This window comes from Acipenser ruthenus, chromosome 22 (genome assembly GCF_902713425.1).
Source record: "Acipenser ruthenus chromosome 22, fAciRut3.2 maternal haplotype, whole genome shotgun sequence".
Classification (NCBI taxonomy): domain Eukaryota; kingdom Metazoa; phylum Chordata; class Actinopteri; order Acipenseriformes; family Acipenseridae; genus Acipenser; species Acipenser ruthenus.
In genome coordinates this window covers 6,415,044-6,439,907 of record NC_081210.1, presented here as the reverse complement: position 1 = coordinate 6,439,907, position 24,864 = coordinate 6,415,044, and the positions used below count along the sequence as shown (strand labels likewise).

Genomic DNA, 24,864 nt, shown 5'->3' with positions numbered 1-24,864 from the left:
AAACTGCCGCAAGCACTGTTACAAACTTCCAAAAAGCTAGGAATACAATTTGGGGATTTAAATACTACATGCATATCACATTACTGGTCAAAAGCATGACCTACAGAATCAAAGAACAGCATTCGTATTCTTTTTTTTTTTATTAGTATTCAAAAACTGCATTTACAAAGTTAATGCTGCACCATGACAAGACAGACAAATGTAAAATGTATTAATATTATCATCATAATAATTGTTATATCAGCCTTCCAGTAGCATTGCTGGTAGGTGACACAGAAAAACGGTCTTGATCAAACAATACTAACAAATCCGTGAAATGAGAATAAATTCCTCCGTTCTGAGGCTGCTGGCCCCAAAGGCAAGGAACCGTGGAGTAAGGGTTGAGACTGAGCAGACAGATGTGCGGATAAGAGGAATAGTAATGAAGAATGAACAGAATCCCGTAGGTACAGGTATGTGGGGCAGGCTCTGAGCCATGATGCACCTATTGATAAGGCAGCAGAGGAATGACTTGCAAGCAAGCCTACCCTTCAAGTCACTCATCATACTCTCAGCCATGCACAACAGGGGCTTTTCATACCAGAGCGCTGGTGTTAGAGAGCCGGGGAAACGTGAACCGTACATTTAATTAGGAAAAAAAAAAAAAAAATTGGCAAAGCAGCACTGCATCAAGCTTGTAACAAAGCTGTGGCTATATTAACAACTGTGCAGTCATGGAACTATTCCATAGTCCAATCAAAATACCCTAAAAACTTTCTTACAGGACACTCAGGAGTTTGAACAGTTCCCCTGTCCCACAACAGGATGGTCGTGCATGTGGAAAGGGACTCTGTCCAGCAAAGAAAGCATGGGGGGAAACTCCAATAGGTGAGAGCTGCTCTACAGTGTTCTTCTAAAATGGATTAGACATAAGACTAGAGTTTTAGGTGAACTGCATCCATTTCTTTTCCTACCCCAAGGTCACTATCAACAGTCAGTTATCAGAACGTTTACTGCAAAGCTGATCTGAGTAGGTGTAAAGCAGCAGCATTTAGTTTAAATCTAATGTTAAAGAAAATCACACAATTTTTTATATAATATGTGTTAACACTTACTAGTTATTTAGTACAATTTAAACCTGTCATTAAGGAGCGAGTTATAATTAATGATCATGCACTGTGTGTATCACTTTTACTATTCCCTTATAGAATTGCGAGGCACCTCCGGGATTGCCCCTAGTTCATGCATTTTAACAATGGAGAGCAGAAGACCCCCCCACCTCCTATTTTACTCCATATGCTTTCTTAGCAGGGATGCATAGCTCCCCAGCTTTCCCCAAGGTGTGCTCTTCAGGGTGTGCTTTACAATGCAAAGTTAGCAGCAGCTCTCTAGTTTTATTTGTGTATTGTGAATTGAAATACCTGGTGGCTGGCCTGCGTGCCTCGAGCTTGGACTGTAGCCAGCCTGTCGTAGTAGCGCGAGATAGGGTTGTCGTGCTCGATGCCTTTCTTGGCGCAGCGCTGCTTGTAGATTTCAACCAAGGACAGTGAGGAAGGATTGTCCTCGACGAGCCGCATCTGAGGAGAGACTGCGACAACGCGGGGCACTGGAGGGGGGGCAAAACAAAATGAAAGAGGATTCAAACTTTCAGACCCTTCAACAAGACATCCTCTCTCTTTGTGGTACAGAATGAATGAAATACGTATTGTTCATTTTATCATTTTCTTTGGCTGAATGAATGAACAAAGCAATCATTTGTACAAACTAGTCCCAAGTACCGGTGTATGTAGGTATCGCCACAGGAGTCCCAGTAAGGTTTATGTAAGGACATCCTCCTAAGGCGAATGAAAACCGTACACCACGAACTGATCATTCAATATTCTCTTTATACCAAGTCTATTTTTAAAATAAATAAATGTGTACATTTTTTTTTTTTTAAGTCGTTGCCAATTATTTATTATTTTCTCCCCAATTTGGAACGGCCAATTATTCGCGACGTCCAGACTATAGGGCACATCCTGCACTCCACGCGGAGCGCCTTTACTGGATGCGCCACTCGGAAGCCAATATGTGTACATTTTTTATATTAATCAATTTACTCATGGATTATTTAACTTATGGATCTTCAATTTCATCAGTATACAACTGGATTGGAATGCAAGCAAAGACACATTGGAAACTACTCCCAGAAATCACGTTATTCCACTTAAGTTGAATAAAATGTATCTTATGCTAGATATACCCATGCTCGTGGTATGTGTGTGTGTAATGTATATATATTATTATAATCATAATGCAACACTTATTACCGGTACCGAAGGGGTAAAAACTATTAAAAAGACTAGTGGATCTACTTGACACTTGTTTCCTGACCTCTGACTGGAAACGGATTGTTCATCCATTCATTCGCAACTTCCAAATGCAGCTGGTTAAAGCTCAGGTTATTCAGGATAACAAGCTTGTCAGCAGAACTTTCAAAAGCGCATGTTTTTGCATGCGAAACAATCGATATTTGCTTGATTTCTGTGTGAAACTAAGTTGTTTATTATTGTTTTTGTTCGCCTAGTTAATTCTGTATAATGTGCATTTGTTAACTTTTGCTATTTAAGCTGTCATGTATAGAGTTGCTGTACTCTGACTTTAAAAACACTGAATGTAGAAGCCTTTTGGCGACTTGCACTTAATTTGAGTGGCTATTGTAATGCTGAAATTTGTATACATCTTTAGAAAAGGCAGTCAAACATAATGAAATGATGAAAATAATTAGAGCCCCGTGATTTTTTATTTTTAATAATCTTTCACAAATGTCATTTTATTAGATACACATTAATAAAACAAGTCAAATAGATGTATATCAATAATAGTATACATCAACATGTTTTAACTACATATTTTTTATTAAACATTATCCGATTTTATTTTATTTTTTAACATTTTGACAAACAGACCTCACACAAAAAAAGAATTTCTCATTCGCAGCAGTAACGGTTTTGTGTTATTTCGTATTTGCGAAAAACATGGGGCTCTAAAAATAAATCAAGCTGTGTCAACAAGAACAAGCCACTTCACTTTCTGGTCTACTGGGAGTCCAAAATCCCCTCGATCTCTGAGGAAATCAAGTCCTCAGTAAACACTGGGCACCATGTAAATACACACATGAGAAATGCCAGAACAACAAAAAAAACATCCATAAAAACACAAGCTTCTCTCAAGCTTCAGATTTTTTTTGTACAATCCATACCGTATTACTTTGAATGAACGCTTCACACAGATAGATATCAGCTTTTTAACTGACTCCGCCCTCGAATAAATGCCGCTCTCAATAAAGAAACGTAAAAGGTATTTTTTTTTCTACCCCTGCTCAAAAAATAAAGAAACGCGCAACTCTGCCTATGTACATGACACCCCCGAAGAGACTGCAACCTCAATCCAGCATGTAATACAAACTAATGTACACCCACCTTTAGTAAGCAAATGTTATTTTATAGTACAGTCCCGACAGACAACCCAAGATGAACTACTTACAGCACAGCAGTCCTTCACGTCCCTTTTTTTCCCCAGCAGAGTTCAGTGCCAACACAGCAGGGGATAAAACAAGGGCTGTCTGTTTACCTCGTCATCAGCTTGGATGGTGAAAACTTAAACTCAGAGGAACTTAGAGCTTTGCCGATCACGCTGAAGATATCTTCTTGTAGGGGGTTTAGTTGTTTTGTTTTTTATTCAATTGGAATTTTACTCAGTCCTATACAATTATATTAAAAAAAAAAAGTTGCTTACTATCTATAAGATTTAGTTTTGGTTTCTCTTGCAGAGAAATTACAAACAAGTTTCTAAAATGTCTTAAATCATTTAATAAAATACTGCAGCGTTTGTAAAGCATAGTATTATTATTAAAGGCCGCCCTCGTATAATCGCCGCCCTCGTTTAAGGGCCGCAGTCATTTTGATCAATTTAAAATAAACGCAGTGGCACCAAATTGAAGCAATATGGTACTTTAGAAAAAGGAAATACATTGTAATTTTACATGCTGAAAAATATCACCAAAATGCTGCTTCTTACGAGAGGATCTAAGTATAGTACCTACTGGTATTTGCATCATACTAGGCATGCACATATCTTGTGAAGCCTGTCATGTTATTTATAGGTTGATTAAATGGTAAATGTGTTTTTTTATTGTCAAAATGGTTACTGTAATGCCACCTTTTTGTAAATAGTTATAGATTTTTCTTTTTATTCATGCATTATACAAAAAAAGGATGAGTGGGATGTATACATACAGTACATATGCATATTATTCATAGAAATACACAATAAACCGAGCGGTCAAAAAACTTCACAAAGGGAGAGAGGTTCAAAATGATTTAATAACAGAAAGCCAGATGTGAATTTCAAAACTGAATGAGACCTAGGAGCTGAATTGCTTCAGGTGCTGGAGAGACTGGATGGTCCTGAAGACTTACCCTTGAACCCTGAACTGGAAGTAATAAAGCCCTGATTAGATCATGTCATATGAAAACTATTTGGATCTCATCTCCTTATCCACCCCAAATATCAATCGGCTGTTTTCTTTATACTTGGTGGCTTTTGTATCCTCCAGATAACGTTTCTGCAGATTAAATCGACTTGCCCCTGCTGTTTGCTGAGGTAACTGGGACTGCGATGAACATTCCTGACCTCAATTAAATTTTTTTCTCATGCTTTATTAAAAAGCTCCCAGCAAATATGATATTCATGACAAATGTGACCCGAGCAGACTACTGGTAAAATTGCCATTCCTAAAGCAAATTCTAAACACCCTAAGCATCAAAATTAGAGAGGGGCCAAGGGTGTAATACAAAAATATCAAAAAAGCAAGTCTTTCTACTTCAAGAACAGATCTTACTCCTCCACCACTCGAGTCACTAGGGTACATGCTTTCCATGTCCAACATACCATCACACTAACAGCAAGCAGCTTTCAAACTAGTCCTACTGGTTTAAGTGCTATTTGGAACCCAGTACGGATGATCAAGGTCCATGCCTGACTTTGAAACTGTAATGTAACCAATACAAATGGCTAACTATTACACCTCCATGGATTATTCCACCTGGAAAGAGTTCAATTGTAAAAACTTGCCAATGAGCAGTGTTACCTGTGAAGAAGAGGTGCCTCTTGGTGGTCTCCTTCCTCTTCTCCAGACAGGGGTTGAGCAGTCGCAGGAGCTGCAGGACTCGCTCCTCTCGACGGGACTCAGTCAGGCAGGCGTCGTTCATCACCAGGTATGGGTAGATTTTCCCATTGTGGCCTCGGATGTAGAGCCTGCGAGCGGCTGTGTTGTGCTTCTGGACGATCTCCACTCTAGGCATGAACCTGGGAGAGAGTAAGATAAAATACATACCCGTCATTAAGAAAGAAAGAAAGAAAGAAAGAAAGAAAGAAAGAAAGAAAGAAAGAAAGAAAGAAAGAAGACCAATGTTGATCATTTCTTGTTTGCAGTTGTGTCTTAGAAACAAAAATCCAAAATAAAAATATTTACTTAATCTTAATGCAGTAGTGGTAGCTTGTGTTTATCTAGCGATCTATATGTGAAGTCTGCCTGCCAGTCTGCGCGGTGTCTCTAGCTGGCTGTATTGCTGAGGTAGTGTGCTGTACAGTATCTTTAAATGGCTGGACTGATGCAATAGAGTGCTGGGTGTGGACTTTACCTGGCAATCTTGATGTAGTAGTGCGTGGGCTTGGGCATGAGAAACTCCCCGGGGATCTCCACCTCGGCTGTCTGGGCAGAGAAGTTGCTCAGGAAGCGGCACTTCTCCTCGATCAGGAAGAACTTTGGCAGCTGCTTGGTCTTTGCCTCCAGGATCTTGATCCACTTCTTCAGCTTGGAGATGAGGTTGTGCAGCTTCATGGAGCCCGGCACGCTGAAGTCAAAGTCTATCCATGGGGGAGAAGAGACAAGAAAAGGGTTAACCCTTGTACTCCCTCAAAGTATTGCGAGTTGTTGGATTTTCACTACAACAGTGCCAACTTGTCCCTTGCATACTGATACAGCTAAGGGTTTAAGCTGCTAGCATGTTTAATTACACTTGAGTAGATGTCCAAGCATGGCAATGTCATTGCAAATCAGGTAGTACGTTGAAATGCTGCAACAGAGGCTGCTATTTCGTAGCAGATACAGCGTATTACACCAAGATATTTCAACTGAGTTGGAACCTGCAATCAATTTAAAACACACAGCAATAATTTGCTGTGTTAAACAATAGTTTAAACTAATTTTAAAGCTAAGGTTTATAACAAAAAAAAAACAACAACAATATTGCTTACTGATGATAGTAGTATATGGCCAGGAGAACAAAAAAAAAAAAAAACAACAGTTTAGTTTTTAAGCTGAATGCAGAGACAATAGCCCCAAGCACATTTGCACTTAGCTCAACATGGACATTTAAATTAGGTGATCCAGATGTCTATTTATTACATTATTGTATTATACAGCATGCTTCTCTGTATGCTTTACTTTCAACATCGGCTATATACTGAGAAAGCCGGACACACACCATCCAAATACAAATATACATTTTAGAGAATAAGTAAAAAGAGGTTGGCTTCATTTGGAAGCTTTGGGTTTGAAAGGCCTTTTCAAGAAGGGGTAAAATACTTCAAAAGACATTCACATTGGAGATACGTTCAATCCTAGTTGGCTTGCTGACTCAGCATGGGAAGAACAAAAAACAGCACAACAATACATAATTTACTGCTAGTGCAGCACAAAAACCTTATTTTGCTATAAGCCGCCTGCCATGGATCCCACATGTCAGCTGCAGGCTGGGCTAAAGGTTTGTGTATGAGGAGGCTGTCAGTGGTCAGGCTGCTTTTTCATTCCTGGTACTGTCCCAAATTACTGAATATATATCCTATGTTTAAAATAAATACTGCTGATGTTGCAAATCCTACTCGGCTCGAACATTTTATAACGTAGCACTTTGGCCAAGGAAGGACTTTCCACATTTTAGAACAAAAGCCTACAATTTCTGTCCTTTGTGCTTTTCTGTCCTATATCCAACCAGTAAGCTATAAATTTATTTTTATTAAGCAGCTGCTCTGCAAAAATAGACAGAAACTCAGGCAAAGTTTAATGCCAGGTAAACAAAAATGTATTATATTTAAATGTCACACAAAGAAGTGTTTTGAAAGAGTCACCCATTGCTCTTTAGACTCTAGATCCGTAGCATTCAGACAGGAAAAGAAAACTGCATTTCCTCAAGCCAGAATCCTGCAGTTCTTATCACGTCTGCAAGCTGCCTGGCTCTACCTGTCAGACCATGGTATGGGAGGTCTCCTGATTCCCACGGCTCACGTCACACCAGGCCGCTGGTGTCACCCTGCATTGTGCTGTTCCAGGATTAGACACCACACAGCCTGTCAATGCAATAGGAGCGCAAGAATAATCTGGGCTGAGCAGGGAGCCCGCGAGTCATCTACAGAACTCAGCGACACCATGCTGCATCTAGCAGTGTGGCCCATAGATGTGACTCAGGCCTGATTTACTTTCACGGAAATATTTATTTATGAACCCAGTGAGGTAGTTCCCTCTCTTACAGACCTGACAGAGGCAACATTTGTTTCATTATTTTAAAAAGATGATAGATAATAGTAGGTTAAAGGCCATTCTATTCTAAACTCCAGCCCAGAAAAACATGGAGTAAATATTGGATTGTAATAGAACTTTCACAACACAGGCCCTACTTTTTTAGGCCTTTAGAGATGTATTATGTGCTGTGGGATGCTGAGCTTGTATTGTAAACACTCACTGAACTTTTGGCCTCAAAAAGAAGACCAAGGCCTAGACCCTGTTCACAAAACTAATAACGCCCTCAGTGTGGATCTTCCATCATTCCAGAAGCATGCAAAACAAATGATTGTTAGTGTGAAACAAAGAAGTTAGCTTTCTGTGCTGACAGCACACAGGCCTCCCCACAGGCTCCACCTCGTCCTTAATCTTGGGCCACAGTAGTCTCAGTGAAGTATGTGTGGTCTTAACCAGATACATCAACACCAAACAACTCATGGCCAAGCTGTGATTAACTGTGAACTCTGAATGCTACTGAAATCCATACCTAGCCTGAGCTGGTTTAAAGTTTATAAGACAGACGATAATACTGGCATCAACAGCACCCTGTCATATGACAGACTCTTGTTAGCAAGCCTGCTGGGTAGCCTAATATTTTCTTTTTGTATCAAATGAAATAAATACATCCAAAAGACTCACTAATAATACAGCTAAATACAAAATGAAAAAAAAAAAGATGAGTCATCTTCAGAAGACCCAATCGTCCAACTGTATTCGCCTTTGAACAAATGGATTAACCTCTGGAGACAAAGATGCATGTAATTAGAATTAAGTAACCTGCTTTGAAAACACAGTATAAATTCATTTCTAGATCATCTTTAATGCAAAAAGAGAGTAGGCAAGGGCTAACTGGTACAGTCACAGCCCAGGTTTTCATTTTAAAAGTTGATGGATTATTTTTCATTATAAAAACATTGTTGTTTTGAAAAAAATGCTCTACGTGATGAATGCTCTACATGAAGAATGTTAATTTAGGTCCAATCTACATATGATATGGTGCATTTCTTTTTTTCTAATGAAATGAATCTTACAGTTTGAACTGTTTTACACTTCTAAGTCACTATGTGGGTCTCTGTCATTGTTTATAGAAACAAATATTAAACATGAATGTTCACTTTTTGGTTTTAAACATCTGGTATCATATCAAATTAATGAAAGCTCTACAGAAACACCAGAAGATCCTGAATTGGAAAAGATCTAGGAAGTGCAAGTGCAGGGACGGAAATTCGACTCCTATTCCATAGCAGTTTCATACTCCAGGCATTAATACAAACTTGATTTGCCACAGTGTATAGGTAACAACCTCAGGTGTGTCTTATTAAACCAAGACTGGGTCGAATCACTATGCAATGGGAGCCTTATTTCCATCCCTGAAGTCTAATTGATACCTGAAAGCAAAAAGAGTTTTCTTTAATCTATTTACGGCACCAGATCTATTTTTTATGAAAAATAGGTTTACAATAACATGCGATTCTTTCAGAATAGCACATGGGAGACCTACATAGCGAATGGACAGGTAAGCTTTATGGAGTAATTTCATTAACTAGTAGTTTACATCATGTAACATTAGGTTTTTGGCTATTGCAATGCTGCCCTATTTTTCTCCTCCTTATCATTTGGTAGAAGAAATTTACATAGCCCGAGTTTTATTAATGAGCCAGGAAAACAATTAATTGGCTGTCTCCTTACCCACAAAAGCAGCTCATTTTTCAGTTTCTATATTGCTGCGCCCCCTTCAAAGAATATACAACTAAAGCCCATCGTGACAGCTATATTTTATAATCTTAGGCATTCAATTTAAATGCCAAAACAGACCTGGACAGTACAGAAGCAGAGACTCTGCTTCCTCCAGGCAGGCTTTATACTGCAAGTTTATTAAAGTTAAATAGCTTTAGAAAGCAAGCTTGATAATTTCATGAATACAGGTCTCTCATTATCACACCTAAAGGATGGTGTGAGAATTGGTACTGTCAATTAAAAATAATCCCCATTCCTAAATTGAGTGACCTATAACTTTTAAATCACAATGATGGGGAAGTTATTAATAGAAGCCCATTGTCCAGGGATTAATGCTGATGTTTCACCCAGAATACAAGAAAACCGTCTGCGAATTCAGTTTAGCTGACAATGATGCACCCTCTCCATAATTCCACTGCTTTGAGCTGTAATAAATGAAAAGGTCACAAGACAATAGCCTTTCCGGTGTTCCAGTAAGATTAAAAGAATAAACAGAACAGTATTCCCCTGACGAAAATCTTTCTATTTACTGTATTCACTCCAAAAGTATGTTGAAAATGCACCTGTGTATTCAAAAACGGCCCACATATACACACAGTCACAGAAGTTTATTCTACCAGACTGGGTAGTTTTACAGTGATGATCTATTTTTGGGAATGTTTGGCCAACTGGGGTGTATGCAAGACTGTTCCAACCGAAAAGGGACACAGGGGGTCTGCAGTTGATGCCTACACATTATTATTATTATTATTTAATTCTTAGCAGACGCCCTTATCCAGGGCGACTTACAATTGTTACAAGATATCACATTATTTTTACATACAATTACCCATTTATACAGTTGGGTTTTTACTGGAGCAATCTAGGTAAAGTACCTTGCTCAAGGGTACAGCAGCAGTGTCCCCCACCTGGGATTGAACCCACGACCCTCCGGTCAAGAGTCCAGAGCCCTAACCACTACTCCACACTGTTGCCCTTATTAACTGCTCAATACTGGCACACTGCAAATACATAAACACATACCCCCACAAACAAATGCTCCTAAGCATATCTATCCCCTTGCATGCTTCGCTCAATGGAGTGGGACGAATCATTCCCTATGCGCCCTCGCAATCGTTCAATTGTCAAGCACCTATTTGTAGGCAAACATAAGAGACGAAACACAAAGAAGCAGGAGCACTGCTGATAAACGCAAAGCCAGCGGTGTCTGCCTATGGGCTGCAACTCCATGTCAACAATTCTAGAGGTTATCAAACACCAGTCAAGATGAATACCAAAAGTATAAATGGAAAAGCAACTACATTTTGATTGATTAAAATTTCCAAACAATCAGCGATGTGCCAACCGTTATGCGGGCCTTCCCTAGCTTTGGAGCTGCTGCATATTAAATTAAATAATACAGTTCAGAACCCCCATTTACTGTCATGCAACTGTTGTGCCTGGGAGAAAACATCATGCCAAACACAATGTACAGCTATTATTTTTGCTTGGGGAAAAAAAATATTATATATATATATATATATATATATATATATATATATATATATATATATACACACACATACATATTTTTACCTGCTCACAGCTGCCTAGTGCTCAGTTCAGGTTTAGTTTGGAAGCTCAGTATTTTACTGTGCTAAAATGTACAACTTGCTTAAACTTGAACATCTACTGTATAGGCACTGTGTCTAATTTGTCAGCCTAAATCAAACATTACAAGACATGTTTTGCCTACTTAAGCAGCTTATTGCACAAAGCTAACTTTAGTAAGCCTAAAACATGACTTGGAAGTCATTGTTAAAATTAAGAAGATTCCTGCAAGTCAGTGGTCTAACAAAGGAGTTTCTACATTGCACTTCCCACTAGTTTCACGAAATAAGATCCTGAAATAATGTAACAGTTTACTATAATAATATACCCTCTACAGTCAGCGTTAGAAAACTGTTCACTCTCAAGCATCTACAGTGTTTGTAGGAAAACAACCACAAAGAAACACAGGCGTGAGTTGCTGCTGGTGATTGCAAAGACAGATCTCGGCTGGCTATTTTAGTAAGCAGTAGAGTATCACAGAGAAGCATTGTATAATAACATATTAGGAAAACAGACTGATTGGAGACCATTATGGTCAGAAACTTCAATTGATCTATTGGTGGCAGGTCTAAACACTGACATGCATCAGATCAAGAAAATCTGAAAAGCTTCTATCTAATCTACTTTTCAATTGAAGGAGTTGAGTTGAAGAAGTTATACAGTTTGAATGTCAAAGCTTTACACATTGCACACAGACAGTCCTTGTATCAATACTCGAGATGGTTTGAAAACCATCAATAACACACGACAGGCTGCTGATCTCAAAGGGATCCTTTTGAAATACCTGGCATGACATCAAAACAGAGGAAATGTTTATTTCCCAGGACTCAACTGCCTCAAAAGGTGGTCTGGTGTCATTTTTTCATGATGCAACAGTAAAAAGCCCCAGAGGTGCTAATGATTACACAACAGTTTTTGCAGTTTTATTATCAGGGATAAGTTACCGATTGAACATACAATGCAAAATTAGCTCAAATTAAAAGGCACTAGCGGCATGAAGCCCTACTACAGCTATGGCCAAAGGTTTTGCATCAGCCTATATAATTAACTAATTTTGCTTCATAAAAGTTGAATGAAACCTGCTGAATAATGCTACGTTAACATATTGAATTATATACCGTTTTGTAGTTTTCCATATACTTAATGAATAACTGACAAATTGAAAAATCTAACATCAAATACTGTACTAGTATTACTGCTTCCAGTAGACTTTTACGATGTCATTTTGTAGTTTCTTTGATTACATTATTTTATGTTAAATAAAATATCTAAATTATGTTATTAATAGATAGATAGATAGATAGATAGATAGATAGGAGAGAGAGAGAGATACACAGATAGATAGATAGATAGATAGATAGAGAGATGCATTTTATATTATACCTCAATCCTAAAATTCTAGGTGACTTTTGGCCATAGCTGTATACTCTGCTCCATGACTACAGGGAGCTATATTTGAAAGAGCAGAAAAAGGATTGCTATTTTTAAAATGCAACGCTTTGAGACGCCCCGGGCGGCTGACCTGTGGTGAACTGGCCCTTCATCTTCTGGAAGACGGGGTCCTGAGCGGTGGCCTGTGCCCGGCGTGCCAGCGACTCCGAAGCGGCGCTGGAGAACATGGTGGACACGTTGGAGACATTCTCCAGGCCCACGCCGAAGGTGCTCACCAGCTTCTTGACGAAGTTGAGCGTGTGCGGTGTGATCTTGGCGTCCGACACTGCGCCGCTCTTCTCAAAGGCCACCGAGTAGCACTTAGCCAGGCCCTGCTGGAGCTGACGCAGCACCTGGAGGAAATTAAAAAATATATATTTAAACAAGAAAAGAACCAAAACATCTTAGCTGATCAATATTGCTGATATTAATAAGAGGGGACTGTGAAATCTTCATTAGCACGTGAAAAAAAAAAAAAAACCTTTATTAGAATGAGACTGACATTTACAGTATGCTTTGCCTAGATAAAGCTTTGGTGTCACCAGTTAGCAAAAAACTAAAAATGTCCCAGGGAACTACATTCGGGTTACCAGACTTCCCGGGAAAAAAAAGAGATTGTCACAGTTTTCAGCCTTAATTTTTTGTCCCGATTGAGAATAGTAAAAAACTGTATCAGCGTGCTCAACAAGTTAATAGCAGAGTAATGTATTAGGCTGTGTGTTCGCGCCATTCAAAAATAAAATAAACAATCTTATGGATTATTTGTTTAAATCATTCTGATTAATGTGTATACCATATGTTTAAATGGCAATAGCTGATCTATTTTTTTAAATCTGGCTTTTTGTACCCTTTGGATAGATGACAATATAAAGAAAATAATGAGTTACTATGATCTTTAACCCGATGTTTAATTTTTAAACTAGTATTGTTATTTTATATACTGTTATTTTTGTTAATTGCTTCAGAGTTGTTACAGAGTCAGTGAATTGAAGAAAAAAAAAAAAAAGTCCCTGTTTTTAAATGTGGAAATCTGGTAATCCTAAACTACATGGACAGTGTGAGAAACAGAATATGATAGAAAATTTGGTCAGACACCACAATCAAAGCCGAACTGGACAAAACAAAATAGTAAAATACATTCAGTCTTTTCTCAAATTACTTTGTTTAAAAGGGTACATAAGGAGCTTTTTCTTTCATTGTGTTACCTGCTCCCATGTGTTGCTACAACTGTTTATGTATTGTTTTAATTATAATTTTTTTTTTTTTTTTTACATTGACCACTTAACTTTTAAATTGCATTCCCTGCCTCAAGATAGCTTCACATGTACTTCTAAGAACTACATTTCCCATCATCCTCCTGCTCACTGGTAAATCCATCTCAGTTACATATGTGAGCAAGAGAACGATGAGAAATGTAGTTCTGAGAGGTCCATGCGGGTACATCTGAAGCCATCTTGAGGAAGGGAATGCAATTTAAAAGTTTTAAAAAAAAAGTGGTCAAAAAAAAAAAAAAAGAAAACAATACACACACCTTACGTAAACAGCTGTAGCAACACATGGGAACATGTAATACAATAAAACAAAAAGGCCCTTATGTACCCTTTAATGCTGACATTATGAGAATAGTAAATTGCATAAACTGCATTCTCCTACTGTAGGCACTCAAGAAATGTATTAATTAAATTAGTGCAGTGCTCCCCCAGTGCTTTCTTCCACAGCAATATGTAAGAATCTAAAACGTGCTATATTAAAAACCGGAGCAATTCATCAATAGCTTCCATCTTTCAATATGCCTTACAGGATATTGTAAGCATCCGGTTCACACACACACCATATAAACAAACAGAGTGCACTTGCAAACTACATTGTGAACACAAACAAACTCGGTCCTGAAAGAAATGGAAAAGGACCACAAAAAAAAAACAGTGTGAACAGCAAGCAAACTGATACATTGTTTCAAACAGAACGAACCAGACCAAGTCTGCTTGAAAAAGAGCCAGTGTGAATGCAGTCTAAATGCGTTAGCTGCATATAATCCTGGCAAACAGTTTGGCTTAAAATGATACACAAACCAATATCCATGAGCTTACTTTCTGTCACCTGTCCTTCATTCATTTAAAAAAAAAAAAAAATTAAAAAAAAGGGACAGCCCGATTCCTATTTTCTGCATTTTTTTCTTTCTTGTCAAACTAAGCTCAACATTTGAAATTGAAAACGCTATACGTAAAGCAAATGAATGCAGAATAATCTGTTTATTACACAGAGATAGAAGACATTTGCAGTAATAGTCTGACAGACTTGCTTAACGGCTTTGTGAGGGCATTAAATCCTTCCTCAGGATTAAACCCTCTGGTTACAACACAGAAAAACTCCTGGCCATGTCTACAGCTAGCCACAGCTGCAGAGTTCCTTCGGAGGGATTCCTCTGGTGCTTTTCTTACCGGGCATTTGAAATATTGGAATGTCAGCCATGAACACTTAAGATTTATTAAAGTAGAGAAAGCATGCAACATTTTCTTTAAGTAAATCTTCCTTAAGTTTACTTTAATACAACAATCGCTATCTTGTTCTGCACCACACAAAAGGACTGTTAACCCTCTAAACTAGACGATGCTGTCACCAGTACCTCCTCGTGCCAGTTCTCTCTGAACCACACCATCTGGTCCACGATGCCCTCCAGCGAGGACAGCAGGGTGGGGTGAAGCTCCCGCTGCATGTGCATGATCCGGCTGCAGCGCCACATGGGAGCCGTCGCGCGAATGGGCCCCGGGTCCGAGGCAGAGTGGGACTGGGCGCCGACCGAGCTGGGCTGCTGCTGCTGGCCCGAGTCTGAAAACAGACAAGGAGAGATAACTGTACTGTAGAGAGGTGTGAAGACTTCCAAATCAAATTATATTGCTCACGCCCACCCCTAGTTCTCTGCGGTTTATTTTGGAGATTGCTCCTGATTCTTCATTGAAAAAGAAACATGCAATCTGTACAATTACAAATTAAGCCAGAGGTTATGCTCTGTAATGAGCAACATATAAACAAACAAACAAAGCTTCCATAATCACATAAATATGTACTCTAATTGGCTGCCAAGTTTCATTTTCACTTGAATCATCAAAAACCCATTAAGAAAAAAACAAGCCAAATATTGAAAAAATGTATGTCCTAACAAATGTCTCAGCACACTTCCTTTAAACTGTGACAAATTACCCAAAGCAATGAGCTACTGCAAATACAGACAGTTGAATCAGAGTATCAGGGAGCAAGTAGGGTACAGCAGGGCCGTGCGACACTGCTGCCCTGGGTGCTGCCATGCCTCCTGGGCCAGCCCTGCCCAATGGAGCCTCACCGCTTTTGTACCGCTCCCTCTGCTCGATCTTCAGGGTCAGGTACAGGGTCCGGATGGGAAAGTAGACGGCCTGAGGATACACGCGTCCAACCTTCAGTGCAGGAGAAAGAAATGGGATGAAACAGCTTGAATTTATCTACTAGTTACAGAGGAAGGATGGTACTCGGTAGCTGGAACGGCAGTACACGGTTCCCATCAGTTCCCAGAGCAGGGAATACAAAGGAGGTGTGAAGAGTTTTAAAGAAACTTCGCTAGCCCTAAGATGATAATGTTTACTATTTATGGCATCCCCAGACAGAGTGCGTCTCCCTGCACAGTAATGCCGAGAACAGATGGCTTCAGGCACACTTGCTGGTCGATCTGTCACTTGTCAACATCACCAAATTGGCTGGGAAAATATAAAAAAAGAAAGAAGCTAACACAAGGCTTTTGGTATTGTAGTCACTTAACCAGATGATGATTTTAATTCTGGGGATAATTCATCTTGTCTCAGGCACTATCTGTTACAGTAAACAGCCAGCATCATAAGACTTCATAATAAAACATCTCATCGACTCCTATTGGGGGCCTGATTGGTTTTGCCGGCTGAGTTGGATAAACCTGTCTGCTCCCAGATCTGAAGGTAAAATGGCAGAATGTGGTCAGAAAGCTTATCCACCCTTATTAGAGCTGTGCCACTGGGAGTCAGTCATTAGGAGTGTTATACTGAACTGGATAAGGACAGATTTTAATACAGTTTGACAAGTGGTTGTAGAACTATAATAAATTATAATGCAAAAAAAGAAAGAAAAGCATTTAAATTAAAAACTGTGAGGGACCCCAATCCAGTCTTTGGCCAAAAAGATGCATTATCCATCTAAAGCTACAAGAACAATGTACAAACTGCTAAGCCACCAACAACCTACCTCAGTTTCATCTCCAAGAGTTTAACATGCTTCCTTAGGTAATTCAGTCATTATTATTTAGGAAAATGCAGAGCAAAGTACAAAAGCTGGTTAATGTCAATGTTAAAACAGAAAGGGGCAGGTACAATTGATTATGCATTTGCCAACTATTTCAGGCTGTGTCCTTAAAGAGATCAAAGTGGTCTTTTTTCCATGTGCGTGTGTGCGTGCAGCAAGACATCCAAAGGACAGCTAATTAGAATCACGCTATCGTATTGCTGTATAATTCAAAACGCAGCATAATGTGAGAATGCCAAACTCTGCAGTGACCAGATCAGATTTAAAGCAGATAAATTGGAGAAGAAACAAAAAGACATAATGACACCAGCTAGTTTTTAAATCAGGCCACAGCTCAGCTCAAATCGCAGTGTTGCGCTATGAATTCGCCCATTAGAGAGTAACCCTACACCATCTATTAGCGGATAGGAGAGTGAGGAACAGCCCTTTAGGGTAAAGAGACACCACCTTTCACCAAATTGAGGTTTTATGTGAATGGATGCTAATGTACAGCTTTTGGGCTGATAAGATGTGTGTAGATCAGCCCATTAGAGCAGAGAAACTGAGCACTGATACGCTGTGGCCTTCAATATGAAATAGGAAGTAAAATATTGTTTCTCATTTGCACTCTCTCAAAGTGCCCCCATCTCTCCTTCATGAATATTTGAACGCCTTATAGATAATGCTGAAGGAAAAAAAAACAAAAAAAAACACACACACAACAACAATGCAATAAATAGTCCACAGACAGGAACCATGTGTAGTTAATAATGAATTAGGATGAGCCGACCTGAAGGCTGTGCTCACTCAAGCATGACACTTGTGTATGCGGACCCTTTTAGTGCCAACAACAAGGATCAGGGAAAGTCTATTAGCATTGTGGTAAGCAAGTAATACATATCCAATGCAAATGTGGACGTGTGGTTATCAAGATCAAGCTTTCAGCGGCTCACACTGTTGGTTTCTAGTGCTGTGGAGAATGACTTTGTCAAATAACTTCTTGTAATAAATGTCCATAGTAATTCCTTTAAATTTGGGCAACCTTTCAGGAACTTGTGATAAAGACTGCGATAAAGAATTACATATTGATGAGCGGACAGACACGCATCCTAAGATTAGATATAATGTAAGCTCGCGAAGCTGCATCACATTATTGAGGTGGTTAGCAGAGTTACTAAAAAATACAACAGCTGCACTTACAGTAGTTTTTTGTTCAATGAAGTTTGGATGCGATATTAAAAATAAATTCTAGAGAGGAATACAAATATTAAAACTGTCATCAAGGAAAATGGAACTCAGCTGAACCCCTAAGTGGATAAATGCAATTTATTGAAGAGCAGCTTTCTAAGGAATCAATGCAGTGTATTAATCTTGATTAGTGTCCGATGTCACACGCACGCACACACACACACAAACCTGACTGATGAGGTTCAGGAGTGGCTTGCCCTCTGATCCAACCAGGCAGGTGAGCAGCTGTGGGATCCATGCCAGCCACTGGATAGGCGGCACTCCAATGCAGTATTTGTCTACAGCATCAGCCAGGGTATTCTTATCATCGAAGCTGAGAAGCCACAAGACCTGGAGAGAAAGAAACAAGCTTGATGTAAAATCGCTGTCTATTGAAATCCCTGTCTGCCCATGCTGGAGCACAAAGACACCATTGAAAGACCATGGTAGTTATGGTTTCCATCAACAGTGTTATCAAGAAATAACCTGGTCAGTTAACACATTCATTCATTATTAACTTTAAAAGGTCCCGTTGTTTGAGAAAAAAAGCAAGCGTGTGGGTAATTTCTTTCTGAAGAATCTAAAAGAAAACAAATACTAATTGATTGATCCAAGATCTAAGCCAGATCAGTGTTTCCGAAAGACAGCATAAGGTATGTTATACAAAGACTGCTTTTTTTTACTGCACTGAGCAAACACCTTCAACACTTCTGCTTGTGTGTGCTTGCTTGCTTGGATTACTGAACGTTCCCATTTGTTTTTGTTGACGAGTCTACCTGTACACATCCTAATGAGTGTAGGTGTAGTTGTGTAGAAAAATGCACAAATTCTCTTGTTAATTGTGTCTCAGCAAAGTAGTTTTTATTCAATTGAAATCCCCATAGATTACAATGCCGTCATACAGATTGGGTAGCTCCCAGCAGTACAGAGAACTACAAAAGGAGCACCCTTTTGAATTGATATTCATAGCCACTAGCACACAGCCTGTACCGCAGGTTCCTCCAATGGTTACCATACTTATCTGATAACATGGGATGTACCTAGGGGTGTCACGGTATACTGCAATATTAACTCACCACTGTATTAATAGCGTAGCAAAATATAATATTATTGCGATAACCGCGGGATCACGGGATTGTAAATGAGTCTGGAAGGCAGACTAACACAGAATTCACTTGCACTGCACTGCTAGATGGCTTGACTAGTTATAAGGGAAATCATTAACGTAATTTACACATATTATTTATTGGAAAAAATACAACTGTTTAAATAAATTCAACTAAAGTTATTTTATTTTTATTTTTTTAATTATTGAAGTTCATTTTGTGGCTTTGGCTGGCATCAGCAATGATTAAAAGTAGTCTGCAGTATCTTCAGTCCACCAGATACAGTATGTGTTATGCTCTGTAGAATTGTATAACTCACGCAGTGTTCTAACTTAACTTGTACTATGGATTTACACTGCCGTAAAACCACTGCTTCATTGTACAGGTTTGTTTGTAAAATGTGTCATTAAGTAAGTATAATATCCATGGAACAGTCTAAACTGGGTCTAAAAATAAAATGAAAAGCTGTACAACTGGCCCTTAATTCAGTCGCTAGACTCAAGTGAAATAATGTAATTCACTAAAATATCCGAAGCTCACCACTGTTTGGACGATTATAAAAATAAATTAAAAAAATACAGGTGCAGCTGTAAAAATGAAAAAAACACCTTTGAAGCTAAATGACTAAATGTTTGTAATTTGAATCAAATATACATTTTTGGACTTAACAGCTAATATGTTACTTTTCCTTGCCAATAGTGCTGCAAAATAAATACTCTAAAATCAATTCGGCCAGCAAATATTTGAGCATTACAGCTACCAGTGTACTATTAGAGCGTGTTTTTAGCACTAGTGGGCACATTCCAACACCTTTTTGTTCACGGCGAAGCACGGAACACATCCCAGATATGATTTTATTCTATCTGTGCACATAATTACAGACAACAGAATAATCTCGTCATGGTAATTAACATATAGCATTATTGCCTACATACAATATGAATGTTTCAGAACCTTGAAGTAACCCCCCACGACTCTCCCTGGAGCCTGTCTGCAAACTGACATCTAGACACCTTATTGGTGTGTGAAAAAGCTACCAGGCCAATTATGACCTACAGGAAGTCAAGGAACAGCCGAGCATGGAGATCTACAAAACTATCCTGGCAACTAGCAAACTGGTCTGAACTGCAAACCTACTGGCCTGCAACTCACGTCTCTCGAGATGAATAATGAATAAACGTACATAGTAACTAAATAATGAACTATAAAGAAATACATACAATTATGACATGGTGGCTCACGTTGGCAAGTGTGTATTTAAATGTGTGTCCTCACTACCTAAACAACATTTTAAAGATACACCTGCAGTATTTCAGTATCTCTGGCATTAACATTTTCAACATGTTTATAAAAGCCAGCTTAGATTCAGCATCCTGTTTATAAAACTTACCAAGGGGCCAACACAAGAGCTCAATGATTTAAACAGCCAAACATCTTTCCCATTAATTACAACTGCACTGCACATCAACAATACACACTGCAGACCATAATGAGGGGTACCAAAGCACCTCCTCATTTACTGTGGGAAACATGTATACTGCAATCTTCTATTAGGGAAAGGAAAGACTACAGGAAAGCTGTATAGTACTGTTCAAAAAAAGATTATTCTGCAGAGCCACTAAATTCCTGTTTCTGATGGGGACAGAAGTAAGGAAAGCACATGGGTCCTGGCATGACTTTCTTTTCTCAGATGCATGAGAGAGGCTTGAGTGCTCTGCATGGAGCATTTGAACGGCCTGCTCTTACCTTGGCCAGGTACTTGCGAGACTTGCTCTCGTTCTGGTGACGGCAGGCGTGCAGGTAGCAGGTAATGGCAGCGACGCCGAGGTGAAGCTGCCGGTCCTTCACAAAGATGTTCTCCAGGTAATCGCCCCACATGGCCCAGGCCTTCACAAGCACGTCATGCATCTGCACTGCCGCAGAGAATGCCTTGTTCGCCTCTTCAGACCTGGAGACAGACAGGGAGCACAAAGGTTAAAAAAACAACTATCAGCATGACCAAATAGCTCAATTTTTGTTTCATCACTACAGAAAACCTGACCAGAACTCATATCAAATCATTCAAATGCAGTTTTGCAAACTAAGCTATTGTCCTTGTGTTTTCCTAAGAGTGGCTTTTTCCGGCGACCATTGAGACCTTCACCATGCAATACGTGACCTATGGTTGAAATGGAAACCACAGTCAATTCACTTTGAATATCTTTGGCAATCAATCTCGGATTGTTATTAACTTTCCTCACAATTCTTCTACTTGTTCTTGGTGAAAGAACCTTCTTTCTTCCAGACCGAGGGAGCGTTGCAACAGTACCATGAGTCTTGTACTTCTTGATAATAGAAACAATGGTTGAAATTGGGATACTGAAATGCTTGCAAATCTTCTTGTATCCTTCTCCAGCATTATGACAATAAATAATTTTCTGCCTAAGGTCTTCACTGCACTGAGTACTCTCTAAGAATGTTCACCTACAATCCAGCATTTTCTAGACTGATCTAGAATTAGGTTCTGCATTATCATATTGAAATTTCTAGCACCTTGTATACAATAATATCATAGCATCAAAGGGTATGAATACTTTTGAATTAGCATTTTTTTTTTTAGTTTTGCCAAAAAAATGCTGAAATAAATAATTGTAGACATCTATTTCTTGTAACTTTTTTTCTCATCCACAAAAGCAAAACTTTTGCTACAAAAGATTTTTTCCTAAAATTCTTTGTTTTCGAGAAATTTCTAGAAATGATAAATTTCCATTGGGGTATTTTAACATGTAAACTTTTGACTACAACTACAACTATACACATATATATACATATACATATATATATATATATATATACATATATATATATATATATATATATATATATATATATATATATATATATATATATATATATATATATATATATATATATAGACACACACACACACACACTTATAGCCAGGAGTTTAATCTTTGTCCCTTGATATTAACTGTGTAATTATGTTTAATGATTATTGTTATGCTAGATTGGAGATATTATTATGGATCACATTTGCTTGTTTCATTAACTTTGTGATTGTATGTTTGTTGCTGCAGCCGTTCAAAGAATGTGCTATTTGTTAATTGATTGCTGTGATCTACCTGTGTGTCTAATTGAAATGTGATCTGCTTAATGTTTCCTTGTGTTCACCTGAAATGAATAACGACTATTTAAGGGTTATGTACTTACCTTTCTTGTCTATGCTCTGAAGACAACCTACGGGTCAAAACATGTTAGCGATTTTTGCTGTCAATTTTTAAAAGATATGAAATAAAGACTACTGCTTTTATTGCGAACTCTGTGTGGATATGGAATAGATTTTAACAGGAGTTTCTGTATTTTTTACCCCCCTTTTCTGTGGTTGCATCCATCTATCTATCTATCTATCTACCTATCTATCTATCTACCTATCTACCTATCTATCTATATTAATTAATGAAAGTAAAAAATAAAAAACACATCGCTCAAAAACGAGAGGCATACTTTACATTGTGGCTGCATCATGCTTGTGTAAAGCTTCTAATGCTTTACTTCTTTTCCTTTTCTATTACACACTGTACCTCACACCATTCATTACATTCACACTGCCTTCCAGCGCACATGAATAGGGTTAAAATTATTTTGCAAGTACAATGGTAATCATTCTGTGTCGCAGACAATAAAATATTCTCTGTAGCCAGGTTGCAATTTAAAAAAGCAGCTTGAGCCTTGTATTACTGTACAGTTTGACAGAAACATTTGTATATACTACTGTGTTTGAGAAGAGAGAAAAAGAATGCATGCTGCTTCAAATCTTTTAAAAATCAAACACTTTTGTAGAAAGCCCTACCATTATCTATCCAAAACGCTTGGTTATTCAAAGAGCAGCAAGTCACCATACCCTCCCCGATAATGACAATGTAAAGCCCGCCAGAGCTTGGGTAACCCTCCTGATGTCTAATTCTGCTGTTTATAGTTAAAGGTAATGATTACATTAAACACTGCTAAGGTTAGCAAATGTTGTGCTGATACAGATAGTTCACAAATGACTATAGTTGATTATTCTTCTATACACATTTAATAAGCCTCTTCCCCACAGACATGTAACAAATTTAAGGGATTATGAACTGACTACAGCATGAGCCACAAGGGCATCATTCAGTTATTCAGATATTCAGGGTTTCTAGTCAGGACAAAAACCAGCTGGTCCTTCAGGGAATATAAACTAGACAAAATACTTATCGTCTTTTTATTGAGCAATGTAGCGTGCTTTCAGTCATGTACTAATATGAGAATACTAGTAGAATTAAACCAGGTAAAATGCCCTTTGTTAACACTCAGGCTAGTGTTTTTAAATTAAATAGTGCTGCGAGGAAACTGTCACTGCCTGCCTGCACTGAACTGCTCAGAACAGAACAAGATTCGAAACTCATAAATGAGCATTGAATTAAAATGCCTAGCATTAGGCAGTGTGAATTAAAACTCACATGGTAAAACAGTCGGAAGCAGCTTTTATTTAATTGCATAAAGAAACTTTTTTTCTTTGTTACCTGCCTATTCAGCCCAGGAAAGCACACACGTCCCACAAAGTTCATCAATACAACTTTTAACATCCATCTGACCATGCAACCACCATTATGAGAAAATAAATAAATAAATAAAATATCAATAGGGTGCAAATTAAATACCACGGATGAGCTGATGTAGGCTGCAGGGCTGCAAATTGCTAATCGATTTGAAATCTGTTCAGCCCAGACTGCTTAATGATTTTCATGTATTGTTGTTATTGTATCTCCCATACAACATGTGACTATTTGTTGAGTAAGAACATAAGAAAAGTTCCAAAACCATGGAAGGCCATTCAGTCCATCAGTGCTCATCGCGTTCTAGTAATAAAACATATAAATAATTGGCAATAATGGGCCAAGCTCAGCAGGTGTATAGTAATTGTATTTAAAAACTTGAAGGACCAAGTATGCCAACTGTGATATACAAGGCATTAGTGGAAGGAGGAACATAGGTCCAACTTCAGTCCTTATTACAGTACAGATTAAATCACTGCATTTTAAAAGCAATTCATCACACCATGTTGTGATAAGCCTAGCTCAAAGAAATCCAGTGACACAGGAAATTTTTGCATGTGTGTATACATGTATCTTTTTGTTTAAAGCAAAAAAGCCAGACAGACAGCATGTTTATTCACAGAGTACAGGCTCTAACACTACACTGTAATTGGGTCTGGTCTGGAGATGGATGCACTGTATTGTTCAGCAGTGTTGCACCACCTCCATTAGCTTGTACAAAGAGCTGAAATTTAAAGATTTGGCTGAAACCCCCTCTCCTTTTTATGATGTTCTTTCTATATATATATATATATATATATATATATATATATATATATATAACAGAAAAATAGAATCGCAATGCATATCTTAAGGAAATATGGATTCTGATAATGCAGAGTATCTGCTAAAATGGAGACTTTTTTGTGAGGTTAATTTTATTGTTAAATAGAATTAGCGATACTGCATGGTTCAAGCACTGCAGGCATTCATTACACAGTACAAAACATCACAAAAAAGTGATGTACTGTAGTGGTGGGCTGGCATGGTGCTGCTTTCACAACCTTGCTTGTCAAAAAACTGCAGGTTATAAAATGCCCATTTGTCCTATTTTCCAAAAATGGCTTTATTCATATCTTCTACAAAGAGCCTTCAGGTGTTCCGGGTTGCAGAACGATGCAGATTACAGTGGCAGCAGCCTGATAAATTACTTGCTTTATCACCACCTTCTATTTCTAACAACTGGCTTTGTCTCCTGTCTTTGTCTCCTCTCCTTCCCTCTCGTATTATCTATCATTCTGACACTTCTGATGACTCTTTTGGCATTGTTTCTCTCACCTTGTTCACT

The 24,864-nt window shown here is 38.4% G+C and overlaps 1 protein-coding gene across 11 annotated transcripts in view; it reads right to left on the bottom strand.

Moving 5' to 3' along the window:
- trrap (transformation/transcription domain-associated protein) overlaps positions 1-24,864 on the bottom strand; it is a 93,562-nt gene that overhangs the window by 10,900 nt on the left and 57,798 nt on the right. For all 11 annotated transcript variants that reach the window (XM_058995905.1, XM_058995907.1, XM_058995910.1 and 8 more), the window contains 8 exons: positions 20,701-20,902; positions 18,038-18,199; positions 15,681-15,771; positions 14,967-15,169; positions 12,432-12,693; positions 5,664-5,889; positions 5,111-5,328; positions 1,401-1,585 (listed from right to left, as the gene is read on the bottom strand). In XM_058995905.1, coding sequence (XP_058851888.1) covers positions 1,401-1,585; positions 5,111-5,328; positions 5,664-5,889; positions 12,432-12,693; positions 14,967-15,169; positions 15,681-15,771; positions 18,038-18,199; positions 20,701-20,902 — 1,549 coding nt within the window. The remainder of the gene's footprint in view (positions 1-1,400; positions 1,586-5,110; positions 5,329-5,663; positions 5,890-12,431; positions 12,694-14,966; positions 15,170-15,680; positions 15,772-18,037; positions 18,200-20,700; positions 20,903-24,864) is intronic.